Raw genomic sequence first — 21,356 nt, forward strand, 5'->3', positions numbered from 1 at the left:
CAATAGGGATGCTTTAACAAAACGATAACAGCCCTCGGAGAGCGCAACCAAGGCTATTTTCATAAGAGAAAAAGTATGCTTTCATCCACCGTGAATTGGCTACGCTTTGAAATATATTAAACTCCGGTCTTCCAAGTGTCATCAAAGCAGTTGAAAAAACAAACTGAAGACAAAAGCTCCTTTATTGAGGCAACTAAAGAGAACAACCTTTCACTTCTGTCTTGATTTGTCTTGTTTCCTTTCACTCTTCTTCCTCACACTCTGTTTGACACACTGCTCGGGAAAAGCGTCACCTCTCAGAGGACGGCAGCAGCAGCAGCAGCTGGCCTAACAGGTGAGAGTGAAATAACATGATCTGTGCATGACCCTCCATTCACTCTCATCCTCTGTGTCCCGCAGCATCTAAACTTACCGTCCTCCATGGTAACCTATTGTCAGAGTTGTGACAGTGATGACGTGATTCTGATGGCTGCATCGTTAACAGTCATAATGAATGAGCTACAGTTCCCTGCAGGGGGTCGGCCTCCTGCAGCCCACCATCATCTCGTGCTCCAAAAACAAAGTGGAAACTTGCAAGTGTTTTCAGCTAAGTGCCCGAAATGAAAAACGTAGATGGAGAAACAATGTTGTTGTCAATGGGAAATGTTTTACTTGAGCGACCGACAGTTGGTTGAGTATGGTTTTTGATCTGATCACAGGGAGAGATAAAATGTGTTGTAAACGTCGGTAAAGGACTTTTATTCTGTAAAGCACATTGGTTGTAATAATGAAAGAGTGACAATTCATCTGGTCATTTGTACACAATGCTTTGTACTTAATAATGTGTACTTTGTGCTATGTTCTTAGCATAGCTTAGTACTTACGGAAAGAATACTGAAAGGATCTCTGTTAGGGGCACTGAGCATTTGATGTTAAGTTGTTCAAACTATTTTATAAGGATTTTGCATTGTATTTTAAAAGTGTGATTCGTGTCATCAATGTTAAACTTTTTACTTTTTTTCATACCTTTATTTTATCATCAGTGATGACGATCATTCGGGACTTTAGATATACGCTGTATTTGTTTGTTTCTGAACACCAAATCAAGATAACCAAGAAAAGGAAATGTTTAACTTGCGTAAAGTAATGATACAGATAAAGAGATTTACATAATAATGTCAAATAATAAGCGTCCCCCTTATACTTGCATTAGTGATAACAGTATATCTTTATTACTAAGGTTGCTGCTGGTGTTACAGCTTCTCCTGTTCCTGTTCCTGAGCTCTAATTATCACCCTGGTGTCACGACACACACTCCTGCCTTTGAACTGCAGGCTGGGCCGCTGCTGAGGACACACACAGCTTTGATCACACACTTAAATCACACCGGCTTTTTAAAGCAAAGGACTCAATGCACCATGATTACAGGTGAGTTCTGAGTCTGAGTCCTTTTATTGTTAAAAAGGATACAGAGATAATAGTAATTATAATCATAGAAATCATTTTAAAAAACAAAACTGAATTATATTTGATATACTATTGTTATTATTCTTTCTTTACTGTTATTTTCTTCTTTTTTATTGCGAAAGAATTGCACATATTTCATATTTACTTGAGAAGCTTATTCACCCGAAACCAACTGTGAACAAGTTTTCGTACCTGAATAGTTTTAATATTAGCACAGAGTTTATAATGTGTTTTGACGGAAGGACTAATAAAAGCGCAATAAGGTAAAAGAAGTGCGAAAAAAAGATTGCAGAGAAGACACGATGAAAGATATGAACAATGAAAAACATGTCAACAAAATAAGACAAACATAATAAATCACAAAAAAGTAAATCAACAAATAGGGTTCTTATCTGTCAGAGTTGTATTTATTATGTGTTATCTTTGATGTCAGGCTCTAGTAATTGTCCTCAATACCTTATCACATCCCCAGAGTGTGTATCTCTCTGCCGGATGTTTCTCGTTCCTCTGTTTAGTTAGAAACAGCATGTATGTCTCAAGATAAAACCTAACACACATCACTTCCTGTGAGCCAGAGGACTTCACCAGGAAGAAGCGAGCAGACACTGAGTGGAAAAGTTTACAAAGCTTATATTTGTTGGATCACTGCTGTGTTATGTGGAAAGTGTTCTCTAATAAAATGTCACATGTCTGAATAACAAGTGGAGACATGAACAGTATGGGTTTTATTACATGAAACTTTTCTCAGTGTTAAGTAATAAGCAGGACAAAAAAGAGCACGTTCCTACCTTAAATCGCACTTTCTTGAGCATCATCTTTGGATCCAGGTGAATAAACTGTGAAAATAAAACGACACTGAACTTTTCCAACTGCTTAATCCAATCAGTGTGGACTGCCTTTAAAAAAAAATCAGTCGACCCTCTCAATCCAAACCCAGTAAAAACATTCAAAGTGAGTGACGGTGATCTCCGCAGTGTGGTGTGTCTGCCCGCTGACTGACTGTGTGTTTAACGCCAGAGACAACAGTGTCTGCTCCAGTGTGGCCCTGCTCTCCCTCTTCCCTCACCCCCTCCCTCCTCTGAGACCCTTCACAAAGCTAATCAGCCTGCTCATTCATTCGTAAAACAGACACACCCTCTTTTTATGACTGGAGGGCTGCTATTAACACCCCCCACCCCCTCTAACAAACACCTTACAGTCCAAATATGGCTGCTGCTAAGCTCTCTTGAACCTATCTGACCCTTTAAAGCCCCCCTCCCCCCTTTAACGCTCCTCATCTCCCAGCATTTACCCATCTGTTGGTCCGGCCTCGGCGTCTCAGCCCAGCATCTGACTCTTCTCCTCTTCGTCGCTCTTCTTCTGTTCACTGTCTGCAAGAAAAGTAAACTCCCTCTGCTATGAATCAACATCATCATTCATGCTCCCAATAAACACTAAAACAGTCCATGTAAGTGTCAGGGTAAATTACAACAATGTCAAGAGTTACATTTTGGGAACATTTATGCCCTGAGCCTTTTAGTAGAGGTCATATGTTCCTGTGATGACACAACATGTGACTGAATGGGGCTAAAGAAATAAGAGAGGCACTGTTTTGACACTCGAATAAGTGTTTGTTTGGCCTTTGACCCTATGCTGCTTCTCACACACACATTAAAAAGTGCCTACGGTGATGGAAGTATTCTCCAAATTCTGTATACAAGTATACATTTCAAGCTGCCAGTAGTTTACTTGAGTATTTCCATGTTCTGCTACTTTATACTTCTATCTCGGAGTGGAATATTGCTCTATTTACAAAAATAGATCTGACAGCTTAAGTTACTCTTGCATAAAAACACATGTTTGAAGGATTTGACAAGCCCACTACACAACATTTATAATATGCACTTACATTTGGAGTAAAACCAGAAAAACCTATCATGAGCTATGCTGCATTATATGTTGTTTTACTTTTTATACTTTAAGTACATTTGCTGATCATACTTTTACTTGAAACAGTGTTTTGAGATTGCAGTATTTGTGATTTTGCTTAAGTAGGCCTAACAGATTCCTCCACCATTGTCTGTACGATAGTATTTACAGTTTCCTGCTTAATGTCAGAGAATACACTTTTCTTCAGGCAAACCTCAACTCACATTGTCGTTAAAGTAGATGAACCCTTTAGAAGTTTACTTAACATAAGCCCAGCTGTTAGTCATTGCTGACAACAATTCATATTTTGTGTTAAAATATTTACGTTGCTGATGCCAATTATACCTTAAGTTTGTCATACATGACATGAAGTGATATGTGATATGAGAAGAACATGACTGTTTAATGTTTACAGGTTGACTGTATGTATGATAACATAAGTATTTCAACCATTATTATTATAACGACACGGTGAACCATCAGATCCTCCTTCGCACTCTCCAAGAACTTGGAGTTTCAGGCTCTGCACTTTCCCTCCTCACCTCATACCTCAAAGACCGTACCTACAGGGTAACTTGGAGAGGGTCCGAGTCCGACCCTTGTCAATTAACTACAGGGGTCCCTCAGGGCTCTGTTCTTGGTCCCCTCCTCTTCTCCCTGTACACAAACTCGCTCGAATCTGTCATTAGCCCGCATGGTTTTTCATACCACTGCTACGCTGACGACACCCAATTAATTCTGTCCTTTCCCCGCTCAGAGACCCAGGTCGTCGCACGCATCTCTGCTTGTCTAGCTGACATCTCTCAGTGGATGTCCGCTCATCATCTCAAGCTCAACCTTGACCAAACTGAAGTGCTTTTCCTTCCGGGAAAAGATTGTCCCACTCTTGACCTGACTATCAACATCGGCACCTCTGTTGTTTCCCCGACCCAGACTGCAAGGAATCTGGGTGTGATCCTAGATAACAACCTGTCCTTCACTGCAAACATCGCTGCTACAACCCGCTGCTGCAGATACACGCTTTACAACATCAGGAAGATACGTCCCCAGCTGACCCAGAAAGCGACGCAGGTTCTGGTCCAGGCTCTCGTCACCTCACGCCTAGACTACTGCAACTCCCTCCTGGCTGGTCTACCTGCATGTGCCATCCGACCTCTGCAGCTCATTCAGAATGCAGCGGCTCGTCTGGTCTTCAACCTTCCTAAATTTTCCCACACCACGCCGCTCCTCCACTCCCTCCACTGGCTTCCGGTAACTGCTAGAATCCACTTCAAGACAATGGTACTTGCGTACCATGCTGCGAATGGATCTGGCCCTTCCTACATCCAGGACATGGTTAAACTGTACACCCCAGCGCGTGCTCTACGCTCTGCATCAGCCAAACGACTCGCTGCACCCTCGCTGCGAGGGGGACCCAAGTTCCCATCAGCAAAAACACGTGGGTTTGCTATCCTGGCTCCAAAATGGTGGAATGATCTCCCCATTGACATCAGGACGGCAGAAAGCTTACACACCTTCCGGCGCAGACTGAAAACTCATCTCTTTCGACTCCACCTCGAGCGATAGAATGACTAACAAAGAACTGCTAACAGAGCACTTATATACTAATAAAGGACTGGCTTATCTATAGCTAGTTGAGTAGCACTTGAAATACTTGGCTCTATGAAACCTGATGTACTTATATGATTCTGTTTTCTTCAAGGTTGTGTCTTCCTGGTCGAATGTACTTATTGTAAGTCGCTTTGGATAAAAGCGTCAGCTAAATGCAATGTAATGTAATGTAAAGATTGCCATATAATGTGTCACTAAGATCCAATGGATGGACCCTAATCCACTAAGTTTCTCTAGCACCACCATGAGGTTAATATTGATGGTTGTCTGTGAAGCCTCTTGAAAGCTGTTCTCATTGACGTCATATTTTAGCAAAATTACGTCTTATAACTTTGGTTATCCTGCAGTTTTCATATTATTCGATACGATATACTTTATTGTCCCCGTAAGGAAATTTGTTCTGGACTCCGTCCTGCAGTTCAGCATACATGTACATATACAAACATAGTGGACATTAAAAGACATACACATATCATCAGTCATACACCGTTTGAACAAACACAATACACAGACGCACATACTGACAATGGCGAACTATTGCACTACCCCTCATGGCCAACATTTAAAAAGTACATTTCATTACATTTGACTACATTTCATTTAATTTCATGTGAAAGTTAAGAAGCTTAATAGACATAGGTAGGAATGAGTGCTTATAGCGGTTCAGCCTGCTCTTGGGAACCCTGAATCTTCTACCAGAAGGTAGGAGCTGGAATTCTGGGTGGGATCAGACACCATTTTGTCTGCCTGTCTGATAATGGACTGCTCGTATATGTTTTGGAGAGATGGGTGTTTTTTAACCCCCATCATTTTCATAGCAGTCTGTACCAGGCGAGCGATCTGTGACTTTGACTGCACTGTCAAGTTACCATACCAGGCCGTAATACCATACCTAATGATGCTCTCCAACACTGCATGATAGAACAGTAACATGAACTTCTGGTCGACTCCGAAAGCCCGGAGTCGACGCAGAAAGTACAATCGCTGTTGAAGTCTAGAGCACAGACCTTGAACATGCGCCTTCCAGCTGAGTGTATTATCTAGATGGACACCAAGGTACTTATAGGAGCTGACCTGAGTTATGGGTTCATTGTGGATTAACCACCGGCCTAAGGTCACCCACTGCCTTTGGGTCCCACACCATCTCCTCAGTCTTCCTCACATTCAGCACTAGATGGTTAAAATCACACCACTGCACAAATCTCTCTATTTCAGAGTGATAAGCCGATGAACTGCTGCCTTTGTGCATTAAGCCAAGGATGGCTGTATCATCTGAGAATTTGATGATATAATTCTCCGGGTGGATTCTCGTACAGTCGTTTGTGTACAGTGTGAAGAGGACCGGGGAGCTCACACAACCCTGGGGGGCTCCTGTACTGGTGGTCCGGGGCTCTGAGAGGGCATTGTTGACCCTGACATGCTGAGTGCGATTGGTTAAAAACGAAAACTACCATTTCAAGATAAAAGGATTTATACTGATCTTTATCAGTTTTTGAAGCAAGATGTGAGGCTGCAGTGTGTTAAAAGCCCCGCTGAAATCCACAAACAGTAGGCGTACATATGCCTTAGGGTCTTCCAGGTGTTTAGTGACCAGGTGTGTGATGCTATTTAGAGCATCGTCTGTGCCACGCCCTTGCTTGTAGGCAAACTGAAAAGGGTCTAAATGTACATCAACCTCTTTCTTTAGCAGCGGCACCATGATCCTCTCAAAACATTTCATGACAATGGATGTCAATGCAACAGACCTAAAATCATTGTTTACCTTTGGACAAGGTTTTTTGGGGACAGGTTTTATTATTGATTTTTTCCAGAGGGTGCCATCAAATTTAAGTTTGTATTCATAAAAAAAAAAAGTATGACCAAATACCCACTTAACTAATGACATTTCTCATCAGCCTGCTTATTAGCAAATGTTAGCATGCTAACACACTCATACATGGGGTGAACATGGCAAATACACCTGCTTAACATCACTATGCTAGCATTCAGACATTAGCATTTAGCTCAACGTCCAGTCCAGCTGCAAGCATGACTGTAAAAAAAGGTCTTAACTTGTGAATTTCTGGATAATGTAAGATATTATTATCTATTACACTTTGAGGTCACACTACTCCAAAGGCTTTGACATAATGCTAATGCTACAGGTGACATTGGTTTTCAAGGCTTGATTTGAGAGGGTTACGAACTTACAAACCAAAAAGGCTGGGAACCACTGTGTCACTAAAGGCGCTGTGCTCTTTAGCAGTACAATAAAGATCAGACATGAGTCACTAATGTAGAAATACAACCTGTGGCTCACAGCTCCATGTTTAGACTGGCTCCTGTGACCCTCACAGCTAATGCTAATGAGGGATATCTCGTGTGACCAGACAGCATGAGTCATTTCCATGGTCATTTCTGAAAGATTAAAGTTGACTGTGGTTATTCAAATAAGAGCTAAAAAAAAAAAAATTAACTAAATGAAAGACCTATAGCCTATTGAGCTCATACAGGCAATACATGTTGTGTATAGTTAAGAAAATATGCATTCATGTAGTTTATTTAGCTACAATAAAACGTTCCGTTTGACCATCTGACTTTAACAGTTGAAAAAAGTGTTCCTGAATAGTTTGTTGTGATCATAGGTTGTGATACTAATTGTGTGCACTATGCTCCATGTCGTAAATTGCAATTGGACTAAAAACATTTAGCCTATCTTATTCCAGGTGAGCTTTAATCTTTCAATGTACTCTAATACCAAAGACCCTTTTCCAATAATCCTGACATTTATTTTTTGCTTCCAAGTTCAAAACAATACTGTATAAAGCAACTTTATTCAGATGGGGAAAAGTTAACTGTATAATGCTCCTAATTCTGAATTAAAGACAATTTAGATCGCTATAAATATTTATTTCCACTTACCTCTCAGGGCTTCCGTACTAAATGACTGTTTACCTACATGGTACCGGATTTATGAAATGCCCAGAGCCAGAGAACTAGCTCCATTAAACAGTAATACATTCTTGTATAATTCCCAACTGGGTAAATTCGTCTTGCTAAATCAAGCCAATCTAATTTGGCTCATTACCAACACAAAAAACCAGAGTCAGGCGTACATTTTCAATAATACATTTTATTCCATTAAAGATTCTTTTTTCTAATTGTACACTGGAATGTTAAGATTCCCCATCAGTAATTTAGTTAAAAATGCTCAATCTAGTCATTTTCAACCCCACAGCCACACTTTGCTAAATCGAAAGTTGGGGAGTACAAATGAAAAAAAACGAAAAAACGATAACATAAAAGACAAATGTTGAATAATGTTGATGTACTACGAGAATGCAAGTAAAGGATGAGCGGGTGGATGAGCAGGCGGGGTGGGGTAACAGGATGTGATTCTTCTCTGTGTGTGTGGATAACAAGCCAACACACACCCACTCTGTACAGGATGTTAGATTAAGGGCTTGAAAGTTGTTCCTGGGTTAAGATCAAAGTACTTTTTTCCTACTCCGTGATATCTGAGGGCTGGTCATTGGACTTTAATGGACCGGAGAGAAAAATGGCGTCTATTTTTGAGGAGTGGTTGTGTTGGCATTACGAAAAAATATAGGAATTCCACAGATGCAGAAGTGTTCATTGGTAGGTAACTTCGCCTGCGTCTGAGAAACCCTCACAAAGTCCTGCTCTTCACTGTCAAACGCCATTATCCGGATAAGTGGTATAAACAATGATAAATCATACAGTAAAAAAATATCAGTTAAAAATTAAAAGAAGAACGATTTTGCTGATGATAAATGCACACAGATTTAACTGAGAACTAAGTGTCCTCGCAAGAATGAAACAAAAAAGATAATCTATGGCGAGATATCAAGAGTAAATCACGATAATTTAACGAATAAAGAAAGAAAGGCTTATAATGATTGGGACAGCTTCAAATCAGCAGTTATTATGGATAGGGAAATCTGAAAGACAGAAAGCAAGAACCCCCGTTATCAATGAACCATTGCAATGTGAAGAAGACGGGGTGGGGAGGGTGCCCCCCGCAGTCATCCTCTACTTACTCTCAAGTCCTCTTTACAGTTCTGCCTGGCGAACAGCATCGGTTTACTTTTTTTTTTGTGTTTTTTTTTCCTGTTTCAATTAACTCTATATATAGATGATCCTCTCTCATACAAACATATAAATACACCACCGCTGCTCTGCTCCACCACAGGAAGAGGCTCTACCGGCGGGCTGATGTAGTCCTGTCGATGTACACAGTCACTCAAATAGTAGACAGGGTGGGCAGGCAAGAAAATCTTCAATCTTTCTCTGTAGCATAGATTTGGACTTTTTTTTTGTTGGTGATTTTTTTGATTTAGTTGTTTCCTTTGAATTATTTATTTTTTTACAGGATTTCGTATTTGTCGACGAGAAAGGAGATTTCTGAAGAGAATCGAACGGAGGTGTCGCCGTCTACGAGTGTCGCTTTGGTAACCTGGGAGAAAAGGAAAAAAAAAGAGAGGAAGGAAATGAACAACAAACAGGAAGCAACAACAACAACAGCAGCAACAGGAAGTGGTTTATCGTAAATAACATTCCTGAGCACAGGCAGGAGAGATGAACTGGTTTTGCATAATTTTACATTTCTTTCCTGTAAGTATACCACTTTAATTTCCAATCTTTTGTCCATAATACACCGTAATAGTACACATTTATCTGGCCATTAATTAGCCTCAGGCCAATATAAATGCATTGTGAGATTCGAAAATCAATCAAAATCATTATAATTTGGTTGATAACTTGTTCTGAAGTAAGGGCTAAGAGGCAATGTACTCTGCCTTTCAACACAGTGGAGCTGCAATAAATTATGTTTCTAACGTGCAGTTTTGTAGCTTTGACACTAATGTTTACCCTTTGTGTCGTCTTCCTATCAACTTTGCAATTGTTGTCCTCTCAGTTTATAAAGCAAATAATATAAATCCTTACCAAAATTAGTTTTACACCTTCTTAGCCAAATTGAATCTGAGTTAGACTATTCTTTTTAGAACTGTGGTCATAGTTAATGGTTCACCACAAATAAATGGAGAAGCAATTCAAAGGCTTCTTCCTATATACATGAAGGAGGTGGTCAGAATATTAGGAAACCTCCCCAAAGTGATGCAGTCCATTACAACCCCACTAACCCTGACCTCAATGTGTTAAACTCTGAGTGGATAGTGTGGGGGAAACTTCTGAAGCAATTGGAGTCAGGACTCAGAGACACGAGGAGAGCTGGAGCTTTGATGGCAAACACTGACGGTTTATTTGGAGCTTCGGCCGGAGAATTCACAAGACATGTCACGGGCCACCAGTTGACCACACGGTTGAGATGCCACATCAATTCTGAAGAACCCTCCTGTAGCTCCAGGTTTTAACTAGTTCAGAGTGTAATAATCAACATTCTTCAATAGAGAGACTAAACAGCTGAGGACACTGAATCACAGTTGTTGTCGCTTATGGCTCGGGGTCATCTACACCCCGAGAAGGATGTGTTCCAGGTGTCCCACAACAATAACTATCTCTGACCGAGAGTTGCCCGGTCACAAACTGGTAACATCACCAATATGCTAGGGCAGCCCTTCCTTATGGGAGATAGCGGCTGCTCAAGGCTGGGCAGAGGGAGGACAGCTTCCGGTATCTCACCTGGATGTCGCAGTAGTTGCGCTTGGACACGAAGGTCACGGCGATGGGGAAGAAGTCGTTGGGCTGCCCGGCGATGCTGAACTCCATGCTGCCCGTCTTGTTGTTGGCGTCGATGACGGGTAGGCACCACTCCAGAATGTTCCGCCTGCTGTCGTGTTTGTACTCTCCGTCCAGATCCCCGATTAAAGGAGCGCCCACTCCAGACCTGCAGGGGGACAGGAGCACACAGAGGGGTCAGGAGAAGAAGAAGAAACAGAGGTACGACGATGTTCTGTTGGCATGCCTTCACATTCAATAAGCCTTAGAATAGGGGCCCAGACTCCAAAACAAAAGTATTTAAAATATATATCACACAACACATCTAGAATTGGAGAGAGAGTTCATGTTTAATACAGAAACATTACAAGCTAAAAACATTTAAACTAACCAAATATACTAAAGAATAAGCAAAGAATTAAAAAAACCTACTACTCATACTTAATGTACATTTAATGCTACAGGGATACTTTTACAACTGCTGGCAATATGCCATCGCTTAGCAACTTTAACTTTGATGCATTTACATTTTTTGTGTCATGTCAGATTTAACAAAAAAATAAAAATGACTCCCACCTAATGGAAAGTAAAACCCCCTTCTTTGCTATAAAAAAAATAATTATTCAGTCGTTATCATTATTACCAAATACTTATTGATTTTCTGAATTCAACCCATTTAAAGCTATTCTTTGATATAACGCACGAGTCTTTTTCTATAAGAAATCAGTGGAGGTACTTACGGTACAGGGATGCTGATGACCACGTCGTTGAGCTCGAGGCTCTCCTCCTGCAGCTCGTATTCGATGTTCACATCACAGCCAGTGGCGCTCTCTGAAGGCCAGCAGTTTACTGTGGGAGGAACCGGACACTTTTAATATGTCATACGTCACATTAGAGTCTTCATGTACAAACTAGCCTGTCAAAAGGAGACGATGAATAACTGTATGGCTCTACGAGTCCCTCAGGAGAAGCACACTCACTGGTTAGAGGTATGAGGGCCTCGTCTGTGGTCTGCAGTCTCCACTTGAGCACACCGACATCGTTGTTGAGAGGGAAGGACTTCTCCGGGTTCTTCAGGCCGATCACCGAGTCAGTTGTGAACAGCTTCTTGTCCACGTTGGGATGTGTCTGAGGAGGGGAGACCGAGACACAGTTAATACGTTATTCAATGTTGTGAAACTAAGAAAAGTTGGATGTGGATGCATGTCCGCATTACGAAAATGAGTTTCGTTTTCCTAAATGAAAGCAGTTTGCCATTTAAAAACTGCAAGACGTTCGTGGTGCTCTTACTCTGAAGGCAAACTCCTAACCCCTTTCATTTTAACTTAATCACTCCCTTTATCTTTTGGAATTAGTTTTTTATTTTATCAAGCTAAGATTGATAACAAAATGGCAATGATCCCTTACATATAATATATCCTTCATCTTTACTGTCTGTCACATTATTGTCTCAGAAAATGTTGAGGATCTTTGGTAAACGTACTTGCAGCTGCAGCCCTTTGTTGTCGTTGTTGTTGATGATGAGGCGGATGCGTCCACTCTTCTCGTCTGTGACTCGGAGCGTGACCATGCCCAGCAGCTCCATGTTCTGAAGACCGCCGTCACGGCCGCAGGTCAGCGAGATCTTCTCCTCCACACGCAGATGTACGCTGCAGAGGGAAACAAACCCAAACAAACTTCAAGTCATGGACAAACCCCAGAGAACACTCAGGTAATATTTATGAGATGTGCAGTAAAGATAATTTCACAATGAAGAGTTTTAAACCAAAACTCCTGCACATGTAACATGTATTAGAGTGTGGAGTAAATACTTCCTTTAAAAACAGCAAATGGGCTATTAAAAAACCATCAAAGACTATTCAAGGCAAGTACATTATTATTACAGGAGGACATGAGAGGATTCGCTTATTGGTTCTTAAGAAAAACCTCCCAAATATTGTAGATGGACAGCCCTGCATGCATTTAATGTCATAATATTGAATTCCATGTTCAGTTAAAACAATATAATAATTGTAATAGTACATGAAACATAACAATTCTTAATTTGAATTGAAAACTGCTTAATGAAAAGATTGGTGTCAGTCTGACAAAAAGCAGCTCTTGTTGCATTCAAGTCCATATTATTAATCACTTTCGATAGTCAATATATGAACTTTTCGACTCTTGGTTTGCTATAACTTATACAGATTCTATGCAAAAGACATTTGACGTTCATGCTATCCCTCTTTTCAGCCCCCATGCAGCTCCTACGGTGTGCAGCTAAAGCAGCTAAAAAGGGGATTACTTCAGGAAATTCATCCAGATCCCGAGGCTGATGTGGCTCTTAAATTGTCTAGCTTCCAAACGTATTATCAGCTAACTTACTAAGCAACCAATCCATGTAGCTTAAGTAGCTAAAGTACAGCTAACTGGCTGATGTATCTTACCGTAGGTAAGATACATCAGCCAGTTAGCAACAGTATGGTTGCTTTGTAAATTCAGCTGAAATGTTTAAACCGACAAGCTTGTTTGTATCCTGGAGCCGATAATCCCCATAAAACATAATAATAGACATTCTAAATATGTGATATATGATTTCAAAGTCAAGTCAATGTTTTGGCTGAAGCACAGCGACTACCGAGTGTGAAAACAGGATGCTGACTGCAGTTCCCTAAACATCCACCAGTGTCCACAGGGGTTATTTGAAGGTTCCACATAGCACCTTGAAATAATTTATGGCGCATTTCCACTGCAGCGCGTAGCACGCTTTAAGCGTGCCGTGCCAAACCCGGCCCGTTTTTTGTTGCGTTTCCACTAGGGGTAGTTCCGGCTAGCGGGTACTGTTACACAGTTTTTCTGGCCTGCCAAAATCGTGGTTCTTTCCGGGCCAACAACCGGGCTGAGTATGCTGAACTATAGAGAGAATCGCTGGCAAGGGAGCTACTACAACAAAATGAACATATTTGACCGTGATTTAATTGTAATACACGTTTCAAAATGATGCCGAAGTAACAACATACTGATACCGGTTAGTAAAAACCATGAATTAATGCTTTGACAAGTCTGCAGACAGACAGCAGGTGAAACACCCTTTTAAAATGCGTGTTTTCTGAATGAAGGTCGGCTAAGCTAACGCTGTATATGCTCCGACCGTCCACACTCACAACAACGGCCTACAGACATAAATAAACCAACGACTGTATTCGCCATGACACAGGCAGTCTGTGGTTTGTACTTGTTTAACTTTTGTCTAGTTTCTGAACAGATATGAGGAGCTGTGAGCTCTGAGTGCTAACAGCTAACGGCTGTGTTGTTTTTCTGGGGCGCTCATTGAAGATGACGTCACGGCTCCGCCTACACTGCGTTACTATAGTTACTATCCCTGGTACTAAACTGTAATGGAAACGCAGCATTAAGTGAGCCTGGCCTACCAAGGCCTAACTATACCGTACTAAGCCGTGCGAGGCCCTTCAGTTGAAATGCGCCATAATGGCGCATTTCAGAGCTGAAGCCACTTCTATGTCTATGACAAAGTATTGACTATTTTATCTGTTTTTCCAATAAAGCTTTGAGGCACTTGCAAAAACGAACAATTGCAGAGTAATAAACAATATATATATAATTAGTCATAAAGGTTGCGGTGAGTCTTTACCCCTCCACATTGACTGGTGGCGGCAGAGCTTTAGATACATCGGAGCCTCTCTTCCCTGAGGTTGGCATGATGGTTTCACCCTCGGACTTGAGCTTGTCAACAAAGTTGTCCACCTCCTTCCCTTTAGCGCCCAGTTTCAGAGCCTTGCTGGGTCCACTTTGTCTGGAAAAAGAAAAACATCACAACAGGGTTTTCAACAACTAAAAACAGGATCAACCATTGAACATTCAAAAGCCTGTAAACAACAATGAAACCCAATACTAGTTACCTTATGCTTCAACAGCTACAGGGCATTTCCACATTGCTTTATTATGTGTTGGTACTTCCGGTTAAAGCGTAATTACTAGGGCTGTCAAGTTAACGCGTTAATAACGCAAACAAAAATTAACGCCACTAATTATTTTAACGCGATTAACGCATGTGTATTTTTTTTCCTCGTCCGCCCCGTAGCTTCAGAGCGCATCAAGTTTAAAATACCATCTGCTGACAGCCCCGCTCCTGCCGCCCGCTTGCAGCAGACCACACTTCCACGCTCACCGGCAGGGTGTGTGTGTAATGTGGCCCGAGCGAGCAAGAGTAGCATCTGGTGCTAGCTAGCTGCGCTAACGGATATAAGGAGCTGTTTAAATGAAAACAGAGGTGCGAAATTTCGCCACAACTGCACCGAGCACTTGACTTGATGCAGGAAGCCAGACAGCGGGACATTGTAGGAGAAGTCAGCACACTCATGATTGCAGCGTCCAGGCAACACACACACACACACACACACACACACACACACACACACACACACACACACACACACACACACACACCACACACACACACACACACCACACACACACACACACACACACACACACACACACACACACACACACACACACACACACACACACACACACACACACACACACACACACACACACACACACACACACACACACACACACACACACACACACACACACACACACACACACACACACACACACACACACACACACACACACACACTGTATGAGAGAGGTTCCAGGTTGTATTGAGGCGAATATTTGTAATGTTCAGAGGTTGTTGTTTAATATTCATGAGTATATTTGTCATTGTTCAAATGATAATAAACATTAGCATAAAGCATGTTTGTCCACTCATATGTTGATAAGAGTATTAAAAACTTGAAAAATATTCCTCTAAGGTACATTTAGAACAGATAAAAAATGTGCGATTAATTTGCGATTAATCGCGATTAACTATGGACAATCATGCGATTAATCGCGATTAAATATTTTAATCGACTGACAGCCCTAGTAATTACTATTACTTCGTATAGCGTTGCCACTTTTTGTTTTGTTATTAAGCTTTTGAATGTGTGTCTGAGTTTATCCAAATAAAGCATTCTTGAGAATATATTTATTATCAATGTTTGGAGCTGTAAAAAGAGGTGGTCAGCTTAAAGAAAGCACTTTTCAACACAATGTTTGAATGTTTTAGATGGGTAGCTAATGTAAACTAGATGAGGTCGATAGATCACGATGGTTTGTAGCTTGTAAAGAAGATGGCTAACGTTTGCTAGCTTGTTAGATAGATATATGGCTAGAAAGCTAATGTTTGCTAGTTAGCTAAAGTTTGCCATCTTAAAGAGATATCCAATATCCCTTCTGTAAAAGCCTTAGATACTAATATGACTACAAAATGAAACTTTAAAAGTGTCCTCATATAGCTTTTGGGCAATTTTACAGCCGACGGATGTGGTAATGTAGACCATTCCATCACTGCAGTGTAACTGTAAATGATCCAAATAAATGTTTTATTGTTAACAATCTTGCAAGTGCTAAATCGAAAGAACTTACACATATGCGTTTGAACACGAAGTGGGGAAAGGGGCGGGGCTTCATAAAGTGAATGGCAAAACCAGACGTATTTCTTGGAGTGGTACCTGGCGGTGGCTGGTGTGATCTTGGGCTTCTCAGGCTCCACGATGGTGTCTGTGATGATGGACCCTGAGGACATGCTGGTCATGCCGGGGGCGCTGCCGAAGCCTCCGTAGGTCGACACCTTCTTTCCAGAGCGCTCAGCGTCCCTCCTGGCCTGCTGCAGCTCCTTGGCCTTTCTCCTCATCTCTGCCTTAGCCTCTCTTTCCTGGGTCTGTGGATAAAAAACAAAAACATTTTCTGTTTTTGGAAACAATATAACAGTTATACACAGAAAGAAACATGGTTTTCACTTGTGTTTTGATTGCTGAAAACCTGTGCCGTGTTGTGAATACATTTTCAACTAATGGATAGAAACGGTAACCTCATCTACCATGTGATACAATGCACACTTTGTATAAGGTGTAAAAGCACATTGCTGACAAGACAGCCCCATGGAGATGATTAAAATGTGTCTTTCTAATAAACCAGACAGTGTGATCTCACCTCTCTGACAGCCCGGAAAACCTTCTCCTCGTGGGAATCCATCTCTGTGAAGGTGCGGATCTGAGCCAGGTTGACGTTCTCTCTGTAGCCGAGTGCAACGATCTCATCGAAGGCAAAGATCAGGTCGAAACAGTGATCTGATATTTCGCTCTCCTCTAGCACACGACAGTATTCTGGGATCTGGAAGGGGAAGGGGGAACAAGTTAAATCAGACAATTAAAGAAAAGTAAGCATTTTGAGATAAAGTGAAAGCACAAGTGGCACGGGTCAGTAATCATGTCTACATGAGTCTTGGCTAAAAGCATGACTGCTGACAAATCCACTGAACACTAGTTGCTGTACAGTATTAAAGGCAGTGCTGGATGTTCAAAACTCTGTGTATTTTACAGAGGTCAGGCTCAGAGTATAATTGTGGTATTGATTTATGGTGGAGTTTATGGTAATGGCCTCGATTATTTGAACATTATAGACTTATCTCACTAGATGGATATGACCTAGATCATTCTTGTTTAACTTCATTGCGTTTACATCTGTGTTTGTTTATATAACAGTTTAATTTACAACTTATCCATCAGGATACCAGAATATTCCACAGGGTTTTTCTTATTAAATAATATTGAGCATTACACAGACATTGCACAGTTTTGTTAAAATAGCCTGAGGGTTCATTTTACGTCATAATTGTAATAGTGTGGTTTTGACTATTTGTTGTTTTCCTTAAAGGTGGGGTAGGTAAGTTTGAGAAACTGGCTCGAGATACACTTTTTGTTATATTCCATGGAATGCTCTTAACACCCGATAGCAATGAATATCTGAAGTGCTTTGACAAAAAATCCATAGAAAGAAATGTCATCTGTGGAAGCCGTGGTGCTGTAAAAAGCACAACCAATCATGTTAGCCGGCCCGGCTAAAGTAACTGGATGTCCTACCTGCCTGTCAGCCTTCCATCTGTGCACAAACTTATCTCGTGCCCTCATTGGTCATGTGCGCGGTGGAGGAGGGGCTCTGGAAGGAAGTGGCAGATTTTTCCCGGTTGTGTATTTTCAAATTCTAGCGCACTCGAGCTGGTTTCTCCAAAATTACCTACCCCACCTTTAAATAAGGAAATTGTAGTATTTTCTCAATTCCCGATTAAAATGTACCTGTTTTGTAATACATGATTTAATTATGAAAAATTATGCTTGGTATTTCAGAACTACTTTTTTAAATAAAATGTAATACGAACATAAATCCCAGAAATCAACCCACAATGGGTTTTAGTACTAAAAAAATATTCAATTTCCTGCTTGCTTTTATCCAAAACATAAAAGGGCAATAACATAAATTAAATAGTTAAAATAAACCAGCGGTGTGATATTTCTTGAAAATCAATAACATTTACTATAAAATACAGGAACAAAAGCAGTGCAGCATTATTGTGATAAAGAATACATTTTGGTTTTTAAACAAATTATTAACTTATTAGCTTGAAATTAATAGCTTTTAAGTAAGCTAAATACTATCGCTTTATGAGTTGTGGTCATACTGTTTTCTCTGATGATACTTATTAATATAACAACTACTTATTATCCATATAATATTATCCTAATTCAGTGCTTTCTGTTATGAGATATGATATAAAAGACCCAGTGTTGAACATGACTAAAATGTGAACATCATTTTCTGGTCTTTAGTTTATTTTGTAAAATTAAGAAAAAATTAAATGGTTCATAAATGGTTGTACTTAGGAATTTATAATGGAGTATTAAAGAAGCAAACAGTTATCCATTATGTTGGTTTTAAGCTTCATATGTACATAGTGTTGGATTTCCAAATGCATCCATATAAAGCCATGAATGCACACTGGGATGCTGAGGATTGCTATAGTACATGCTAAAATAACTCAAAGGAGAAAAACAAGAACCTGGCTGACAGCTTTCAGTAATGTGATGTGTGATACAGAAAGGGATCATTAAAGCAATTGCCATTCTCCACACTGCAATGTGTCATGTTAACTGTATATCCTCTTATAATGAACATCATTCCTAGGCATAGGCAGAAACAGCTGCATGTTTCCTTACCACCCGGGAGAAGAGTCTGAGGGTCTCCAGGTCCTCCAGGATGTTGCTGTTCTTGGTGGTGATGAGGACCATGTAGAGTTTTTCCAAGGGCTGGTACACATAGCGAACACTGTCTGTTTCCACAAAGGTGTGCTGCTTGCCCGTGTTCATCAGTTTAGGGAATGCAGCCAGGAGACCCTCAATGCGTGTCCGGGTCATTTCCACAAACTGCCGCGATACGATGGCCTTGCCGGCCTTGGTGCACACCGCCGCTGCCAACAGCACCTGGAGGTGGAGAAAAAACAGACTGTTGTAGTACCTGCAGTGCTTCAGTTTTATTATTAATAAAAACACATTGTACATGCATACTTTATTTGAGCATGGAACTGTTCGCTCAAGGCAAAGGTAAGTCATGGGGATACATTAACTGTATAAATGATACAGTTCCTCTTTCCTTGAACCCAAATTCCAATAATGAAAGCCTCTGTCTAGGGAGATCACATCTTACCAAGTCGAACATCACTAAATGAAATGTTTTCTTAAGACACATTTGTGTTTAAAATGCAGCCAATCCACCATCTCACCAGAGGTCCTACTTTATTATTTGTTTGCACTGCTTGAGGCAACCTACTGTGTTAGGTTTTTCGTGGAAGAAGACTGTAGTTGCTGCGTGGCAACTAGCCATACAACATGGCATTTTATTAAAACAATTGCTACAACATGTCCCAAATTTGACATTGTTTATAATGAATTCAGAAAAGATAAGGTTGTGTTAACAATGTTTGTATGTCTGACAAGAAACCAACAATTCTAAAGGGGTCTGGTGAAGCGTTCTCAACACACTAGACTAGGACCAGAGCAGTGTTGACCGGTAGCATTTGTTTCCAGTAAATTAGTGGTTTAAAGACACCAAGTAGATTACTCAATTACAATTTTGAGAAATTTGTACTTGACTTAAGTATTTCAATTGTGTGCTACTTTGTACTTCTAGCCCACTTCATTTGAGAGGTAAATCGTGTACTTTTACTCTGCTACATTTATTTAATACCTTTAGCTACTTTGCAGAAGTAGGAATAATGATGTGAAATATAATCAACCCTTAAATAAGACTTAAGTTACACATGGAGTAAATTCACAAGCTACCCTGCAGTATACAAAGTCATTCAAACAAGCTGCACCTTTACCAGCTGTGACAAACACTTAAATGCGTAAATGATATATACTTTTGTTCCTTTACTTGAGTTACATTTTGAATGCAGGACTTTATGCAGGATTGTGACATTCAGTGTATTTCTACATTTACTGAAGTACAAGATCTGAGTACTTCTACTACCCGAAAATAACTTACATAAAACTGTAAGTGAAGGTTCATTAAATTAAGCGTAATATGGGTACACTGTAAATTTCACTTAGGGAAATGAGGGAAGGAACTGTATGTATTCCACGTTGACAAGGGCTGAAGTTAGAAATGAAAGATACCGACTGCAACGGATCTGAACTTGATGCAGACAACCAACAACTGAGGTTAACGTTGACAGCCCTTTATACATGCTGTAACAACATGTTAGTAAACATGATAATGTATATATAGATTAAGATAACTCAATGACATTATACCGTGTTGCCTGGCTTTAGACATAATGACAGCAGGTAATGTTAGCTCGGGATAGGCTATTGACAGGAGCTAACGCTAGCGCTAGCTTGTCAGGCTAGTTAACGTCAGCAATGTCTGCACACTCTGAATCAACTACTGACCTAAAATATGACTCTGTATAATGAAACGACGATTCATTTAGTTAATTTAAAATACATTAATATGAAGTTAGTATTGTCAGAGCAGTGGAAACCAACGTGTGGTTTTCCTGTTATTTCGCTCTTGGACAAGCTAACTAACTGATACCCAGGTTTAGCTAGTTGCAGGTTAGCCAGTGTTATGATCATTGCTAGGCCCGATGAAAGCCAGGGAAATACCCGGATATTAGACTGTCACTCACCATTTTGGTCTCTCTCTATGGAACGACGATCTTCCGTCTCTCGTGTTTCTTGATTTGGTGATTTCTAGTCCGTCTGGAATAGAAAGGTGCGAATGTACAGCTGACTTCAAGTTGTGTGATTGTTAGCTAGCTAGCGTCAATATGGCAGCAGGACAGAGCCACGTCTCCACCGGAAGAGCAGCGATAGAACTGCCCACCGTGGAAACCAGTGACGTGTTCCCCAAAATGTTGGCCGTGTTGCATAAATAAGTTACTCGTTCTACTTCCACACACAGACGCTCCTTCCTCTTTTCCTCTTTTTCTCTTATTGAGACTCTCAATAAGAGAAACAGAGGAAGGAGCGCCATATCTATTACTCTCTATTTGAGAGTAACAGATAGATAGATCCATATAAATAGATAGATCCAGCTACCGATGTCTACCTTTCATCCATATTCCGTATTAACAAACCATGGTTGTAAGCATTTTCATTTCATTTTGAGTTCATACTGTATAGTCTACTGTATTTTATATATGTATATAAAAAGCACATACTTGCAAAAAACAACCTTACAAATGAAATACATTGAACAATTATTCTATATTATTAAACATTTATTTATTGTACATTTATAAACTGTATCAAACTGCA

At 40.5% G+C, this 21,356-nt stretch overlaps 1 protein-coding gene across 1 annotated transcript; it reads right to left on the bottom strand.

Annotated features, from left to right (window-relative positions):
- Positions 1-8,057: 8,057 nt before the first annotated feature.
- Positions 8,058-20,930, bottom strand: arcn1b (archain 1b). The gene is made up of 10 exons (XM_034097266.2): positions 20,726-20,930; positions 18,753-19,016; positions 16,693-16,872; positions 16,212-16,420; positions 14,276-14,437; positions 12,128-12,293; positions 11,625-11,772; positions 11,385-11,493; positions 10,609-10,813; positions 8,058-9,421 (listed from the first exon to the last, which is right to left on the bottom strand). The coding sequence occupies exons 1-10, from the start codon at positions 20,726-20,728 to the stop codon at positions 9,332-9,334; spliced, it is 1,536 nt and encodes a 511-aa protein (XP_033953157.1). The 5' UTR covers positions 20,729-20,930; the 3' UTR covers positions 8,058-9,331.
- Positions 20,931-21,356: the final 426 nt, after the last annotated feature.

Source organism: Pseudochaenichthys georgianus, chromosome 13 (genome assembly GCF_902827115.2).
Source record: "Pseudochaenichthys georgianus chromosome 13, fPseGeo1.2, whole genome shotgun sequence".
Classification (NCBI taxonomy): domain Eukaryota; kingdom Metazoa; phylum Chordata; class Actinopteri; order Perciformes; family Channichthyidae; genus Pseudochaenichthys; species Pseudochaenichthys georgianus.